This window comes from Urocampus carinirostris, chromosome 17 (assembly GCF_059441175.1).
Source record: "Urocampus carinirostris isolate Australia breed hairy pipefish chromosome 17, RoL_Ucar_1.0, whole genome shotgun sequence".
In the NCBI taxonomy this organism is placed as follows: Eukaryota; Metazoa; Chordata; class Actinopteri; order Syngnathiformes; family Syngnathidae; genus Urocampus; species Urocampus carinirostris.
The window spans coordinates 15,824,609-15,840,478 of record NC_142365.1 but is presented as its reverse complement, the minus strand read 5'-3'; the positions used below and the strand labels follow the sequence as shown (position 1 = coordinate 15,840,478).

At 40.0% G+C, this 15,870-nt stretch overlaps 1 protein-coding gene across 2 annotated transcripts in view; it reads right to left on the bottom strand.

Moving 5' to 3' along the window:
- The window catches only part of LOC148349342 (ryanodine receptor 1-like), a 56,637-nt gene that overhangs the window by 9,521 nt on the left and 31,246 nt on the right, over positions 1 to 15,870 (bottom strand). The window contains exons 79-92 of one of the 2 annotated variants that reach the window (XM_088321775.1): positions 15,327 to 15,436; positions 15,202 to 15,253; positions 15,027 to 15,119; positions 10,748 to 10,847; positions 10,599 to 10,678; positions 10,453 to 10,529; positions 10,295 to 10,392; positions 8,462 to 8,542; positions 8,293 to 8,381; positions 8,087 to 8,215; positions 7,922 to 8,026; positions 5,498 to 5,579; positions 529 to 1,838; positions 375 to 457 (exon numbers count right to left, since the gene is read on the bottom strand). In XM_088321775.1, the coding sequence (XP_088177901.1) occupies positions 375 to 457; positions 529 to 1,838; positions 5,498 to 5,579; positions 7,922 to 8,026; positions 8,087 to 8,215; positions 8,293 to 8,381; positions 8,462 to 8,542; positions 10,295 to 10,392; positions 10,453 to 10,529; positions 10,599 to 10,678; positions 10,748 to 10,847; positions 15,027 to 15,119; positions 15,202 to 15,253; positions 15,327 to 15,436 (2,489 nt within the window). The remainder of the gene's footprint in view (positions 1 to 374; positions 458 to 528; positions 1,839 to 5,497; positions 5,580 to 7,921; positions 8,027 to 8,086; positions 8,216 to 8,292; positions 8,382 to 8,461; positions 8,543 to 10,294; positions 10,393 to 10,452; positions 10,530 to 10,598; positions 10,679 to 10,747; positions 10,848 to 15,026; positions 15,120 to 15,201; positions 15,254 to 15,326; positions 15,437 to 15,870) is intronic. The other variant, XM_088321774.1, reaches the window with a different exon arrangement.

Genomic DNA, 15,870 nt, shown 5'->3' with positions numbered 1-15,870 from the left:
CCCTTTGAGACTCTTCGTGATTTAGGGCTATACAAATAAAAATGACTTGACTTGACTTGACTTTTTTCCTTATCCTCACTGTAAATGTGGAACTGGAGTCGTCCAATTTCGTTGTCACAGCATATCCCATGTTGTAACAATGACAATAAAGGCATATTCTATTCTATTCTATCCTTGTTTTTTGAGTGTACAATGCAAAAATATGAATCGAAAAAAACGTGTGATTATTCGGCAATCCATTTCACTTCAAAATATTAGAAGCGGCATGTGTGTCCTAAAAACAGCCTTCTGCCATCTCATTGGCTGCCTACTTCAGTAAAACACGATTTTGTTTAGGTTTTTAAGGCATGCTCTGCCCATGCTAAACGCCATACTCGGCCTTCTCTGGTTCTGGGGGCGTTTCCTTCACAGGTGCCGTTTGTGCAGGGTTTTGGCTGGCGTCGCCCTCTTCTGGCTGCTGCTAAAGAGAAAAAATTAAAAAAAAAAGATGCCTGCGTCCTTTAGGCACCCCCCTTCGTCTCTACTTACCACTTTTCTCTTGGTTATGGGGGTGCCCTCGGGGGTGGGCGGTTCCCCCGGCTCCTCAATCCCCATGTCACCCAGACCGCCTGGGGCATCCATGCCAGGGACCCTCCCCCCTTCCTTCTCCTGTGTGTCCTCCTCCTCTTCGTCTCCGCTGCCGGTCTCTCCAGCATCGGTAGGGCCGCCAGTGTCCTGCTCCTCCCCATCGCCAGGTTCTCCCGGTCCGTCGCCGTGCACGTCGTCCTGCGTGGGATCGGGCATACTGGCCAAGATCTCTGTGACAGTAATCTTTTTGGCTCCCTCCACTAAGCCGCCTCCGAAGAGGATGTGCCAGATGATGACCAAGAAGCCTTTGAGAACGTTGTAGAAGAAGTGCAGGATACTGACCAGGATGGTCCAGAAGAAGGTGGACAGGCCCACCACCATCTCCCTCAGGGTCATCTTTCTCAGCCGTCGATATTGTTTGCGGAGATTCCGGAAGGTGAAAACGCTAAAGAAACCCAACAAACCACCAATGAAGTCGGCAAAAGCAGAGCTGGACTCGGGCGGCGCCTCCTCGCCGTTGGCTTCCTCCTCCCCTGCAATGGCAACCCCGCCTTCAGCCGCAGCTTCTACCACCTCCTCATCTTCCTCGCCTTTCTCTTCTTCCTCCTGCTCGGAAATCTGCGAGGCGATGTTCATCTCAAAGATAGTGTCCTCGCAGAAATTGACAAACATCTCCATCTTCTCAGACTCGCCGCCCTCGTTGACCACGTCAAAGATGAATTGGCGCTTGGATTCCCGCACCTGCGGCATTTCCCACTGGCGGCGGTTGACCTCGCTGATCTCGAAGTAGATGCGCTCGATCTTGCGGCTGGCGCCCATGATCTCGATACGACCCAGGAAGGGACGGAAGTAGTTGAGCACGCTCTCAGCCTGCTCCAGGAAGTTCTGCAGCCGTGTGTCGTGAGGGACGTGCTCCGACAGGTTGGTGAGCAGCACGGCGATGTTAAAGCCAATATCCTTGGCAGGCTCCTGGAAGCGATTGGCGTACTCCTCGTAATTGATCATGTCGTTCTCGTCGGCCTCCGAGCAGGACAGGAGGAACTGGATCTCCGAGGGTGAGTACTGCTTCTGGCTGTCCATGGCCTTTTGGAAGTCCTTCTTGGAGATGAGCCCTCGGGGGTCTGTGATGTAATCACGGAAGGCGTCGGAAGCCACTATGTCCTTAAGTTTCAGGAACATGTCAAAGAACTTGAGGATCATCTCCACGTTGCTGGATGACTCCACTAGCATGTCCACCATCTGACGAGCGATGGTGCCATTCACCACGTTCCCTGAAAGAGCCCACACACACTTTTAGAAAAACAAAAGCCAACTTGGAGTCATGTACTGCCATTGAAAAAACAAGTCTTATCAGTTAACTGAGAGATAAAAACAGATATTGTGCAGGGCGATTAGCTTTTTGATCAATTGCTTCCATGTTTTTAATCAGGTGTTATACCTCTTCTTATTCAACATGAAGAATAAAAGGTAGCTGTATCAGGCTGACTTGCACAATTATAGACATAAAATATCCTGACAACAATTAAGTGCAATCTATGTCCTTTGAAGCAGTGACGTGTCAGGGAGGCAGGCTATGCCTCACCTGTCATCATAGAAATATATAAAACAAATATATTAAGTGGATACTGTATATCTATTCAGTGTTAATTTTATCTCATTTAACTTCAACATTTGGGGATTTTTTTTTTTAAATGACTGAAAATTCACATTTACCGTCATACTAAGAGTGAGTAGCTACAAAGAATTACTTGTCTAGAACTGTGTGTCTTGTGTCAGGGGGCAAAATCCAGTGTTTCCAATTTGGAGCACTTACTAGGGCAGGGTTTTTTGACTCAAAGAGCCATAAAAGCAAAATATATACATATATATATATATATATATACATATATATATATATATATATATATATATACATATATATACATATATATATATATATATATATACATATATATATATATATATATACATATATATATATACATATATATATATACATATATATACATATATATATATATATACATATATATATATATACATATATATATATATATATATATATATATATATATATATATATATACATATATATATATATATACATATATATATATATATACATATATATATATATATATATATATATATATATATATACATATATATATATATATACATATATATATATATATATATATATATATATATATATATATATATACATATATATATATATATATATATATATATATATATATACATACACGCATATATATATATATATATATATATATATATATATATATATATATATATATATATATATATATATATATATATATATATATATATATATATATATATATACCAGCTCAGTAGCCTAGATGGTAAGGCGCCCGCTTTGAGACTGGGAGGTCAGTGGTTCGCGCCCCGGCCGAGTCATTCCTAAGACTTAAAAAGTGGTCGGCGGCGCCCTCTGTTGGCTGCGGCTGCATCGGCTCGCTACAACGGGTCAGGTGCAATCGACATTTCGTTCTGTGTACATTGTTACACAGAATGACAATACAAGGAAATTATTATTATTATATACATATATATATATATATATATACTGGACTGTCTCAGAAAATTAGAATATTGTGATAAAGTTCTTTATTTTCTGTAATGCAATTAAAAAAACAAAAATGTCATACATTCTGGATTCATTACACATCAACTGAACTATTTCAAGCCTTTTATTATTTGAATATTGCTGAATTTGGCTTACAGCTTAAGAAAACTCAAAAATCCTATCTCAAAATATTAGAATATCATGAAAAAGTATACAAGTAGGCTATTCAACTAATCACCTGAATCATCTAATTAACTCGAAACACCTTGCGAGGGTTTCCCTAGCCTTAAAAACGCTCAGCTTGGTTCAGTAAACTAAATCACAAGTATGGGGAAGACTGCTGATCCGACTGCTGTCCAGAGGACCATCATTGATACCCTCCATTAGGAGGGTAAGACACAAAAAGAAATTTCTCAAAGAGCAGGCTGTTCACAGAGTGCAGATTCAAAGCATATCCACAAAAAGTCTGTTGGAAGGGAAAAATGTGGCCGGAAACGCTGCACAACCAAGAGAGATGACCACAGCCTTAACAAAATTGTGAAGAAGAGCCGCTTCCAGAATTTGGGGGAGCTTCAAAGACAGTGGGCTGAAGCTGGAGTCCAGGTATCAAAAGCCACAGTTCACAGACGTTTCCGGGAAATGGGCTACAATAGCCGTATTCCCATGGTCAAGCCACTTCTGAACTCAAGACAACGGAAGAAGCGTCTGACTTTGGCTATGGAGAAGATGCACTGGACAGTTGCAGAGTGGTCCAAAGTCCTCTTTTCAGACGAAAGCAAGTTTTGCATTTCATTTGGAAGTCAAGGCGCCAGAGTCTGGAGAAAGGCTGGAGAGGAGCAAAATCCAAGTTGCTTGAAATCCAGTGTGAAGTTCCCACAGTCAGCAATGGTTTGGGGAGCCATGTCAGCTGCTGGTGTTGGTCCACTGTGTTTCATCAAGTCCAGAGTAAATGCAACTGTGTACCAAGAGATTTTAGAGCACTACATGCTTCCATCTGCTGAAAAGCTCTATGGAGATGAGGATTTCATTTTCCAGCATGATCTGGCACCTGCCCACAGTGCCAAAACCACCAGTAACTGGTGCACTGACCATGGCATCACTGTCCTTGATTGGCCTGCTAATTCTCCTGACCTGAACCCCATCGAGAATTTGTGGGGTATAGTTAAGAAGAAGATGAAAGACACCAGACCTACAAATGCAAATGAGCTGAAGGCCGCTATCGAAGCATCCTGGGCATCAATAACACCTCAGCAATGCCACAGGCTGATTGCCTCCATGCCACGCTGGATTGATGCAGTAATCCGTGCAAAAGGATTCCCAACCAAGTACTGAGTGCATCAATTGACATTTTCAAATGTTTTATTTAGTTTTGCTGTTATAAAATTATTTTTTTACTTGGTCTGAGGAAGTATTCTAATATTTTGGGATAGGATTTTTGAGTTTTCTTAAGCTGTAAGCCAAATTCAGCAATATTCAAATAATAAAAGGCTTGAAATAGTTCAGTTGATGTGTAATGAATCCAGAATGTATGAAATTTTAGTTTTTTTAATTGCATTACAGAAAATAAAGAACTTTATCACAATATTCTAATTTTCTGAGACAGTCCAGTATATATATATATATATATATATATATATATATATATATATATATATATATATATATATATATATATATATATATATATATATATTTTTTTTTTTTTTTTTAAGAGCCACACGGTATATTAAAAGACAAAAGTAAACAAAACCCGCTCTCCAGACAAAAGCTTATTTTTCAGCGCATTTTATTTCAGCTTTGCGTGCACTACAATAAGTTTCGCTCACGCTAAAAGTGAAACTAACAAAGAAAAATTGCATGGTCTTAAAATTGTTGCTGAGCCAGATGTACTGAAAAGAGCCATACAACACTCGCGAGCCTTAGGTTCCCGACCCCTGCCCTCTGGACCAATCAATAGAAGTAGTATTAGCAAGCTAACAGCAATTCAAGAGCAGCCGTCCGAGAATGGAGGGAATGTGGAAACTGTGAAGGACTGACTTAAAACGGAAGATCAACAAAAAGGACTTTACAAACAATTTATTGATGCTTTTATTCAAAAGAAGAGGGGCATGGACTTCATTTAGATGTAATGCTGCGATAAAAACATTCAAAGTAAATTTTTCTATTCCATAGTTTATATATTGTTACGAGGAAAAAAGTTTCACTGCCTTCATCATTTTGGAGATCTGACTGTGCCTCACAAGACATCAACCTCACCGCAAGCCACTGCAGTGAAGTAAGCTATCAGTGAACCAGTTGAACAGAATGAAAGCCTACCTTCTAAAAGTGACAGCAACATGACCACCATGTCTTTCTGCAGGTCCAGAAGCTCCTTCAGCAGTCCAATCTGGCTGGAATCCTGGTCCCAAAAATGAAAAAAAAAAAAAGAAACAATAAAGCAGGCCACAGATGATAAAGTTACTGACCTAAAATGAGGGGCTCAGAGGAGGCAGCCAGTGGGAAGCAGAAAGTTGAAAGTATTACAGAAAAACAGTCTGACGATAAAAGTGCCCCGTCGTTGCTGAGGTCAACAAAATATATGCTGCACTCAAATGGAGTTAAGTTCAACAAAGACACCACAAAATCACAACAAGATTTTTTTTTAAAAAGTCAGTAATTAGTTCAATCAAATGGCAACATAATCTTGTTAAATACTGAACACACAGAGTAAGTGTTTTAATAAAATATAAAAGTAAATTTAAAGGTAGACCAGAAGATAGGTGGTTAAAACGCCCTCAGCAAGTTTTAATCGTCACCTGCTTTCTTGTCTTAATGGCAAAATAAATAATCCAAACCTGGCATGACAAGCTGCAGTTAAATTTGCAAAATCTCAACATTTGGGGACGAAAAGATTTGCGACCAGATCTCACAATTGCGAAAAAAAGGAGAAAAAAAAGTACAAAATCCCAAAAGGAGGACTAATCCTTTCTTTTTGGAAAGCAGGTGCATTCAAAACAGGATGAGGGGTGAATCAGTAACAAACACAACATCACGTTAATAAGTAAATAAAGTGAATACATACTTTACCCTGCATTGCACATGTGGAAGACAGTTTCAATAATCAATACAAAAAATAAAAATCTTTATGCAGAACAACAATTGCAACCATTTTGTATCCTACATGTTGGAATGTACAGTGCTGTATTTTCCGGACTTTAAGGGGCACCTAAAGTTTGATTGTGCGCCTTATAATCCAGTGCCCCTTATAGTCCAGAAAATAATGAATACTCTCTGGACTTTAGAAAAAACAAAAACAATTCAAAAATGGGGATGTGTATTTTACAATCCAAGACACGTCATAGGCCAGAAAGTATGGTAAATGCTCTGTTGTGTTCATAGAATCAAAGACATTTAACAAACTCAACAATGTTGCGTTCGAGTGATCAACGAGCTTCATGCACAGCAAGATGCTTAAACTCAATCAAAATATCAGTCTTGTGCCCCTTTTCCAGCAAGTATTCTTTGCAGACCGACAACTCCCTAATTTCCATGTTTGCACGGTACATTAAAAAATCTTTGAGCAGTTCTTCATGAAGTTTTTCGTGTTAAGAGTGCTCAATAGAAGACCGTAGTACAGGGGTCCCAAAGAACCATACAAGCAAAATATTTTGACTTTTTATTTTGAGAGAGCCACTCATATATTTTAAGACAAAATTCAACAAAACTGCCAAACCCGTTCTTGGGACAAAAGCTAATTTTTCCGAGCATTTTATTTCACTGTGTGACGTTTGATGATTTGATCAAATGTGAGAAATAATAATGATGCCAGCGTCTGTGTCCCAAATCAACAGAAATACCACTTTAAACTAGTCTCCCTCCCGCAGTTATTAAGATCGTTTAGGCTCATTTTGACGGTCAATTGTTTTTGATAATTAAAGGTTTCAAAACAAGGTGCAAGCAGAGTTTCTTTGTAAAAATGTCACAGAATACTGCAAACAAAAGTTTAGGGATGCATTTTCTTTCAGCACGCTGGGCACGTGCGGGCGACAGGGGAGTGTGCTGTGTGTGCAGAGATCAGCCCACCCATTCTGCTTGCTGAATCAAATTGCTCTGGGTGCTTCGCTGTTTACAGTTTGTTCTGTGGGTTTTTATCATGAAGTGTCTCAACAGTGAACGTACATTGTTCAATGAGCTTCGATATTGAGGATTCCTTAGAGACGTAAAACAAAATTGGTGTATGTTAGTGTAACACTGTGACTGTAAACAATAGTTGAGAATGTGCCATTTATATATGCTAGACCGAACACCTAATCACCAATCCTTGATTTGGCTTCACATGTACTAAAATTGGAACGACATAGAGAAAATAAGCTTGCACTACATTTTATCTCCAGATGTACTCATGAAAAGAGCCATATCTGCTTCGCGGGCCATATGTTCCTGACTCCTGCCCGGGTAGATAAGTGCTATTCCAAAAATACATGGTGCAAAACACACCCAAACTAATGTCTATCCTGGTACTGTACATGCAAAACCTATTCAAAAAATCCCTGCGGTGGAAAAGGGGCTATTGACAATTTGGATCTGTGTTCATCCATACAGTCCGGTGCTTGGCACAGATTTTGTAGTCATGAAGCCAGCCAGTGGCCAGCCACAGCTCATGGTACAATCGACACAGATGTGGCAACTTCAATTGGACGATGGGGTCAAAATTACAGTGCAGATAAATGGTCTGTAGAGGCTTAATTTGGAGGAACGTACCTGAGCCAGCTTCATCATCATGTGAGCGAAGACGTGGAGGAAGCCCACAATGGCGTCCCAAAGCCTGCTGTGGGCCAGGGACTGCTGGTTGCCGGTGCACGGGCCCTATAGAGACCGGAGACAGACCCTCAGACAAAAGCCACACCTAAAATCTGCTTTTTTTACCTGGATGTACTCCGTCAAACTGTTAAAAATCTGTTTGGCCACCGTCATCGCTTTGGAGAAATTCTTCTTCCCTGGCTCGTCAATGATGTCCTTGCCGGAGTAGTACCAGTAGAAGTCACTGATGGATTCCTTCACACACAAAAAAAGTGCATTGAGGAAGATCTTGGTTGAAAAATCAAAACAAGTTTGATCGCTTTTTTTGGGACCTGTAGTCGGAGCAGATAATCCACGGTGCAGATGATGATGTTGATGGTGGTTGTGCTTCCGATCTGCGTCCTTAAGTAGTTCTGAAAGTCTATTCAAAGGAAACAAGTCAGGCATGGACTATCTATGTCCAAAAAAAACAAGCGTTGTGGAGATAGGGTCGGCACTCACCGTTGTTATGGCCTTCGCAGAGCAACTGCAGGAAGCGGAAGAGGTCGCAGGTGAATTCGTCATCCGCCATCACCTTCTCGTCTAGAAAAAATTAACAATTTAGAAATGACAACCTGACCCAAGTAACAGGATTAAAATGAAAATTGATTTTGAAACTAGCGAGGATCGACATGCTCTTAGAAAACTTCGATGTTTTAATTTCGATGTTTTATTGGCTTCCATATTCTTAAAAATAGTCATGATCGTCAATTAGTTACGCCCATGCAACTTAGCCATTCACGTGCCTGCTTCTTATTTCTACATCATCATATGCTTCGTTTCCATGGTTAACATGTTTTTTTTTCGCTTCTCCCTTTAGCATCCCTGCGAGCCTTGGGACTCATAGTGAATAAATACAGTAGTAAAATACAGTATTGTATCGCTGACACACAACTAGAAAAGCACTGTGAAAGGTAAATCAACTAATAGCATGTCAGAATTTTCATAATTCCAGGACGAAAAGCAATAGCAGACCAGCATCTTATATGACATGGACCAATAGCAGACAATAATCTAAGCGACAGAACTCATCATACACACCAACACTGCAAAGTTTGAATTTGACAAATTTATGAGCACACAAAATAAGTCGTTCATATTGTATCATGGGGAAATGCCCTGACTAGGTGAAAACATCATACGTCACTCTATTCAGGGGGTCTACTGTAATAATAATGCCATGATTTTACTACGAAAAATAAGAGATGAGACCAAATAATCACGGCATCAACGTAAGACGATTACGAGCTTGAGCCACAGTTGTAAAGCTTCATATCAAGTGAGTGTCCACTAAGATGCTTGGTCCATTTTTGGGCCACTAAGCATGTTATGTAAGTCATAATTCAGTCATTTTGAAACGCTGTGAATGTGATTTCACTCGCTCTGCAGTTTGGTCAAACATATTCAGAAGTGAGCATGGTCAGGTTGTGCAAATCATGAACTGGGGTCATCCAATATTGAGAAAAGAACCAGAAGACAGACACTGTAATCTTTTTTTTCTCCAATTAGTCAGTCAATCTGATGTTATTAGAGTCAAGTCATGGTTTATATTGTTGCAGACACTTGTTGAGATGATCATTTCTAGATTTACTACAAATCAGTGTTACAATCATTATTGATTATTCAAGGCTTGCAATAAAGAAAATCCTTGATTTCCCCACTCTTTAGGGTTGGCCTCTTTCATGTACTATAAGAGATTCAAAATAGAAAAGAAAGGTTTCGGGAGTGGCGGCAGCATGCCGGCGCAGTGGTTAGCGTGTGTGTGGCACAGTTTTGAGGTCATGAGATTGAACATTTCTGTGTGGTGTTTGCATGTTCTCCCTGTGCGTGCATGGGTTGACTCCGGGCACTCTGGTCTCCTCCCACATCCCAAAAACATGCATGTCAGGTAATTGGCCGGTCCAAATTGTCCTTAGGTGTGAATGAGTGAGTGAGTTGTCTGTCTCTGTGTGCCCTGCGATTGGCTGGCAGCCAGTTCAGGGTGTCCCCTGCCCACTGCCCGAAGATAGCTGGGATGGGCTCCAGCACCCCCGCGACCCTACTGAGGATAAAAGGTGCAGATAAAGGATGGATGGATGGATGGATTCGGGAGTGACCATTAGAACAGGCCTGACAAATTTTACATCTTGAGGGTTTTTTCAGTCCTCTGTGTTCTCCTTGCAATAACACATTTCATTCTGGTGTGTCCTTGGAACAACTGTCCATTATTCGTGGCTAAACTACAAACTTATCACAACACCATAATGCAAATTTGTCAATTTTTGATCTTCTCAAGAACATTTCTGTCCCCAGAACCCTGAGAAAAGCAATAAAACTTACTGGTGCCCTCCTCCGAGACCATACCAAGTCCCTCTGCCTTGTTCTGCCGCTCGAAGGCGTTGAGATCTAGGACGCTGCAGACAACGTGAGTGACAGACGGCTCGCCGCTTTATCTTCAGATGTTTCCAACCAACCTGCATGTTTGCATCAAGGCCTGGACGCTCAAAAAGAATCCAACATCCTTCTTGTCCCTCAGGTACTCCAACATTTTCTGGGAATTATTCAAAGAAAAAATGTTATCATTTAAATCAACGTTGAAGTCATTCTTACAAGTGCTCACCCGCTGAACTTCCGTATTTCCCCCGTTAAGAATGGAGATGCCCAATTTGAGGGTGGTGGACACCATGGGGCCGGTTTCACCTACAGAATAAAACATGATGGAGCAAATTAACTAGCACTCAAGAAACTAGCACCAAAAAAGAATCCCACCTTTGCAAGCACTGATCATCTGCAGGACCATTTCTGCAGCTCCTCGGTTGTGAAGCCGAGACTGCTGGTACAGGAGTCTTTGTTTTTCCATTTCTTTTTCCTGCGACCGACAATGCCATCAACATGGGCCGCTTTCGAAGGCCGTTCACTACGAAAATGGATAGAATCAATTCTGTCGGATCCAAGGGCTGCTTTTTTTGTGGTCACATTTTACATTATTGTGTTGGTCTCCACCCACGATCTCTGCACTTTTTGTGGCTCTTCAAATGGTCCAATTGATTCGATCCATTTCTATTCTTGCCAAAACTCGCTTCCAAACGGTTAGGACCTCTCGTGCACACGCTCACAGCAGACTTTATTAGTAGGTGGAGTCACAACACTACTCGTTCACGTTTGCTGGCTGGAGCAAGCGTTAGACTACAGGAAGCAGCGATGGCCTCGCAAAGCTTGCGGCTTTCGGCCCCGCCAAAGCCGCCGTCCTTCTGTGTCTGAGATATTTGAAGACTCAAAGAACTGAATTGCTACTACGCTGCCGAAAATAAGGGCAGATATCTTTTTGGACTTTTTTTTTTTTTTTTAATCATAAAAAAATGTTTACAGCCTTTATAGATGAGAAAGTTTAACAATTTAAACAGTGGTACCTCGGTAGTACAATGACTCGAACAGATCAGTGTTCGACCCCAAACATTTTAGTCAATTTTGCTGCGGTATTCCAAAACAAATCTGAACTCAACACCTGAATACAGCTGAAAGAAGGCATGGCAGAATAAGAAGAGCGGCCATCTTGGCTACTATTAGCCAGTCAGGGAGGGTCATTTGGAGAAAGATGGTCAGTCCAACAAAACAAACGATACAGTACAATATATACAATGCAGCTTTTGGCCCTCATTGCTTTGCTAAGGAGTTCTCTCAATTATTTTCTGTCACGCATCCCCTCGGAAGAGGAAATTCCCTTTTTTAAGTGATCACATAATATTGGTGGGGACAAAACAATTTATCTCTATTAGTGACAACACGTTAACTCCGCCTATGCCAAATCTACACATTTGGGCACAATTTCGCTAAAAAAAAAGTGGCAGCGTGATTGGTTTGTCGTTTCTTTAAGTGACAGCTTAATCTATTTGGTTTTGTGCTGTCCGCTGCCAACATTTTTAACATAGCAAACACACCGATCTTCGTTCATCTCCAGTGAAGTGCTACGTACGCTTTGACAAACTTCCTCGTCTTAGCTTTTGGGAGGGCATCATTGTTTTTCTCGGGGTGTCTTTCTATGCTTGTCTCTGCATCCATGTTAAATATTTCTTTCATCAGGTCGCTTGAGGGTCTGCTACACATTCCACTTAATGCTTATACTCTGTACCTAATGCACTGCGTGGAGGCTAAATTTAAACAAAACAACCGTAAAGTATGTCAAAAAATGAAGCCAGTGTCTTGGTCATTTCTATCAAAAGTTGATTATTTTCAAAATAAATGCAAAAACGCTCCCTCTGCCTGCTAGAGGACAGGTAAGGATATATTCTCAGCTATAGTAGGCCCAGCAATCAAGGCAAAAAATATATATTTTTTTCATAGCTCCCAATTGAGTTTGTACAGTGTGGTAAGTCAGTTCAGGTGTAAGGCTGCATTCCCTCAACTGTTAAAATAAAAAAGTTACCGCATTCAATATAAAACATGTAAATACTTATTTTCCCCATTTTTTGTGAATAAAAGTACTATGCTTAAAAAATATCCCCTGTTATCCATGATTACACTTTAAAGGGTAGGCTACTAAAGTAGGCTGAATGATCAAGCATAATATAGGAAGAACTACGGTAAGCTAAAGATTTTAAGTTGATATTCTTTTATCGAGCAACCTGAGAACAAAAAGTCATAAAACTCTAACACATGCTGCCGGAAAGTGCCGCGTTTGGGGTATTTTGGAATGTATCAAAACAATTATTTTTGAAAAATAGGCTTCGGTCATCAAACAAATCGGTAGTTGCACACTGATCATAGAGGGATTATGGTTCAGTACCGTAGTATCACTGTAATTAGTAGCCCTTATTTTCTGGCAGTACAAAATATTCGGCAGAATGGATTTCAAATATTTAAAGTATATCTCTGAATCAGAAGAGACAGTCAGCCAGCTTGGAGCATTAAACCTCCAGCACCACAACAAATGGCAACCTCCCGCCACCCGCGTATGCCTGACCGAGCTTTACCCGCTATGTGTCGCCTTTGACAAGTACCTGACGCGTATTGGATATGTGCTTAGCTCTTGAAAAGCTTCTGTAGTCCGTCAGTAGGCTATGTAAGTGGGAGAGTAAAGTGGGGTCATTCGGTCAGGAGAGATGGAGGTTAGCGAGGTGGCATCGATTACATGAAGAAAGACGAGATAGAGAAAGCAAAACTTGATGCTGTTAGATGACCAGAAATCATTTTTTCAAATATGACGAGTGCTCTGACACGAGCTTCAAAGCACTACAGGGACTAGCAATCCCAATTTCTTTTGACTCAATACTAAGGTGATTACTTAAATCTGGAATAGTAAATGAAGCTGATACTACTCGTCATTTCATAGAAGAAAAATGCCAAATTTTGAGAAGGAAAGGCCTGTTTTTTTGTTTTTGTTTAGATTTCTTAATTAAATTAAATAACGGCAGTTTTCTGTTTTTGTTCCATATTTTCTGGAATAAAAAAAGATCAAATTTGCCTTATAACCCGGTGCGCCTTACAAACTGGATAGTACTGTAAATTAAATAGGAAATGCATGTTTGCAATACATTTGGTAACCATTTACAAATTAATCAATTAGCAATTCTATTCTGTGAAATAAGTTTTTTTATGCAAACCTATCTCTTACTCTTTAATTTAATGGGCCTTATAGTGTTAATGTTATGTTATAATGTTTCACAAAATACTATTTTTGAATGTTTGTCTTATAAACCGATGCAACTTATAGTCTGAAAATACGGTTAATATCATGATAGATGGTGCTCTTGGCTGCCTTCGCTAGCACTAAAAGCAGACCAATACCAATAGTTGCTAAGGCTTACTGACAGTATCAATACTTTGTTTCTAGACAATTAGCGCTGAGTGTGGGTACCGAAATAAAAAGCTAGCAATACAGATGTGCAATTTAAGGAAATACATTTTATACTGATGTTTGTGGCAGGATAATTTAGAACAGTGTTTGTCAATTAGTGGGTCGAGACCCCAAAAGTGGGTTGCGGACCTTTGCCTTGGCAAAAAATTGCTAAGAAAATAAAAGTAACTGAAGGTCAATTATATTCCTTAACAGTAGATGGTGATAATGCCACTTTTTCACACAACAGAAAAAAACAATAAAGTTTGTTTAGACGTGTTTAGCATGGCAAAACTAAGAGACTGTAATCTGTTTATAGCGGTTAATGGGGACCAGAACCCCCTGCATAATCAAATAATCTGCCCAGTAGCCTTTCACCCCCCCATTTTAACATGCACTCTACCGGCCCCCATCTGCAGCAATAGTCGACCGGAGATAATGGATCGCAGCCGCGTGGGTGCTGTTCATTTTTTATTTTGTAGACCGAGGAAAAAAAGAGCATTAGACAAATTACACAAATTAGCTCTTTGAGCAATAAGCGATTGAGGAAAATATATCATGGCCACACAAGTGCATTTCACTTTTTAGTGGACAGGAGATTTTTGCACTTATTTCTTTCATGCTTTTTTCATTGCATTTAAAGCATTTTTGATTTTATTAGAAATGCAAGTAATTCAGCATTGAAGGGAATATTATTACTTGAAATCTTTTTTGGTTTTGCTGGTCATTTCATTTTGTCTCCAAAAAGTGAATATATTCTATTAACTCAAGTTTAAACTGCCTTTCATTCAATACATATGAGATGTGGATTTGTTTTCTTAATTTAAGTCGCAGCTTAGGGTGGGATGGTGGGTCTTCGAGTCAGACCAGTTGAGAACCACTGATTTAGAACACGGAAATTCTAACTCATATCTGTATAATCCAACCGAAAAATGATGAAAAGTTCTTAGTAATGTAAGATTGGGTGTTAGACAGACATTCCTTTAGATTTATTTTGATGAGCCCCAAGCCAGATGGAAAAGTTCTGGATTGGGGATAATTTGCAAATAAGCATTCAAAGAAAAAAAAGAATAGCAAAAGGGGATGTCTACGTAGCGGAGAAAAGAGTGAAGGTGTCGGAAATGAAAAGATGTGATGACGATGGGACCACTCGATGCGTCGAGAGCTACCGCTCCATTTTGTGTTCCTGCTGCCCGTCCCCTCGCCGCCCATTACCAGTTCTGACTGTCGCACCTCAAAGGACAGCTCATCCTCTGCCTCATCCAACATTTCCTCTCCACCTTCTTCCTCCTCATCAACATGGCAACTCTAAATAAAAAACAAAAGCAGATTTCAATTACTTTTTTTAACCCTTGAAATCCTCAAAATCGACTCTTTATGGAAGACTTACTTTTGCCATAATATCGGCATAAGCCATGTAAAGATGATCTGTATCTAGTTTACTGAAAAAATGAGACAGAAGGAAGTGGGTGTTGAGACATTTTGACCTGTGAACCTCATTTAATTGCAGAAAACCTTTTTTCTGTGAGAGCGGTGCGACTAAAATGCAGGATGAGCTGGTGAAGAGGATCCGGTTTGCTTTCTTTCTCCTCCTCTTCGTCTCCTTCTTCTTGCTTCATTGCTTTCTGCAAAACACGTGTAAAATAGTTCTCATCTTTGGAGAGCCTCCAGTTTCCATGTGAACCAAAATATTTTTGATGAACAAACATGAATTACGCTTCTAAACGTAAGATTCTGTCTTTGTTCGCGGTTGCGAACGCTAGCCCTAGTTTAAGCAAATGTTTTTCCTTTTTCTTTAATATTGTTAGTGTCATCCCCCATAGATATATCTACCTCTCTTTCATTTATTATTCTTATTTAGTCCTGAGTGCCGTGTTTTTCATCAACCCCTTCTGTTTGATTAGCAGTGAATGAATTTCCTGAGCATTTGAGTGTGTGTGTCTTGATTGAAATATTATAAAACCTCTAAACTGTATAAAGGATTACCTTCGGTTGTGTCTAGTAGCCACTCTTAAGATTATTAGATTGATTATGAGTTGTTTTCATCGTCTTCTTGATA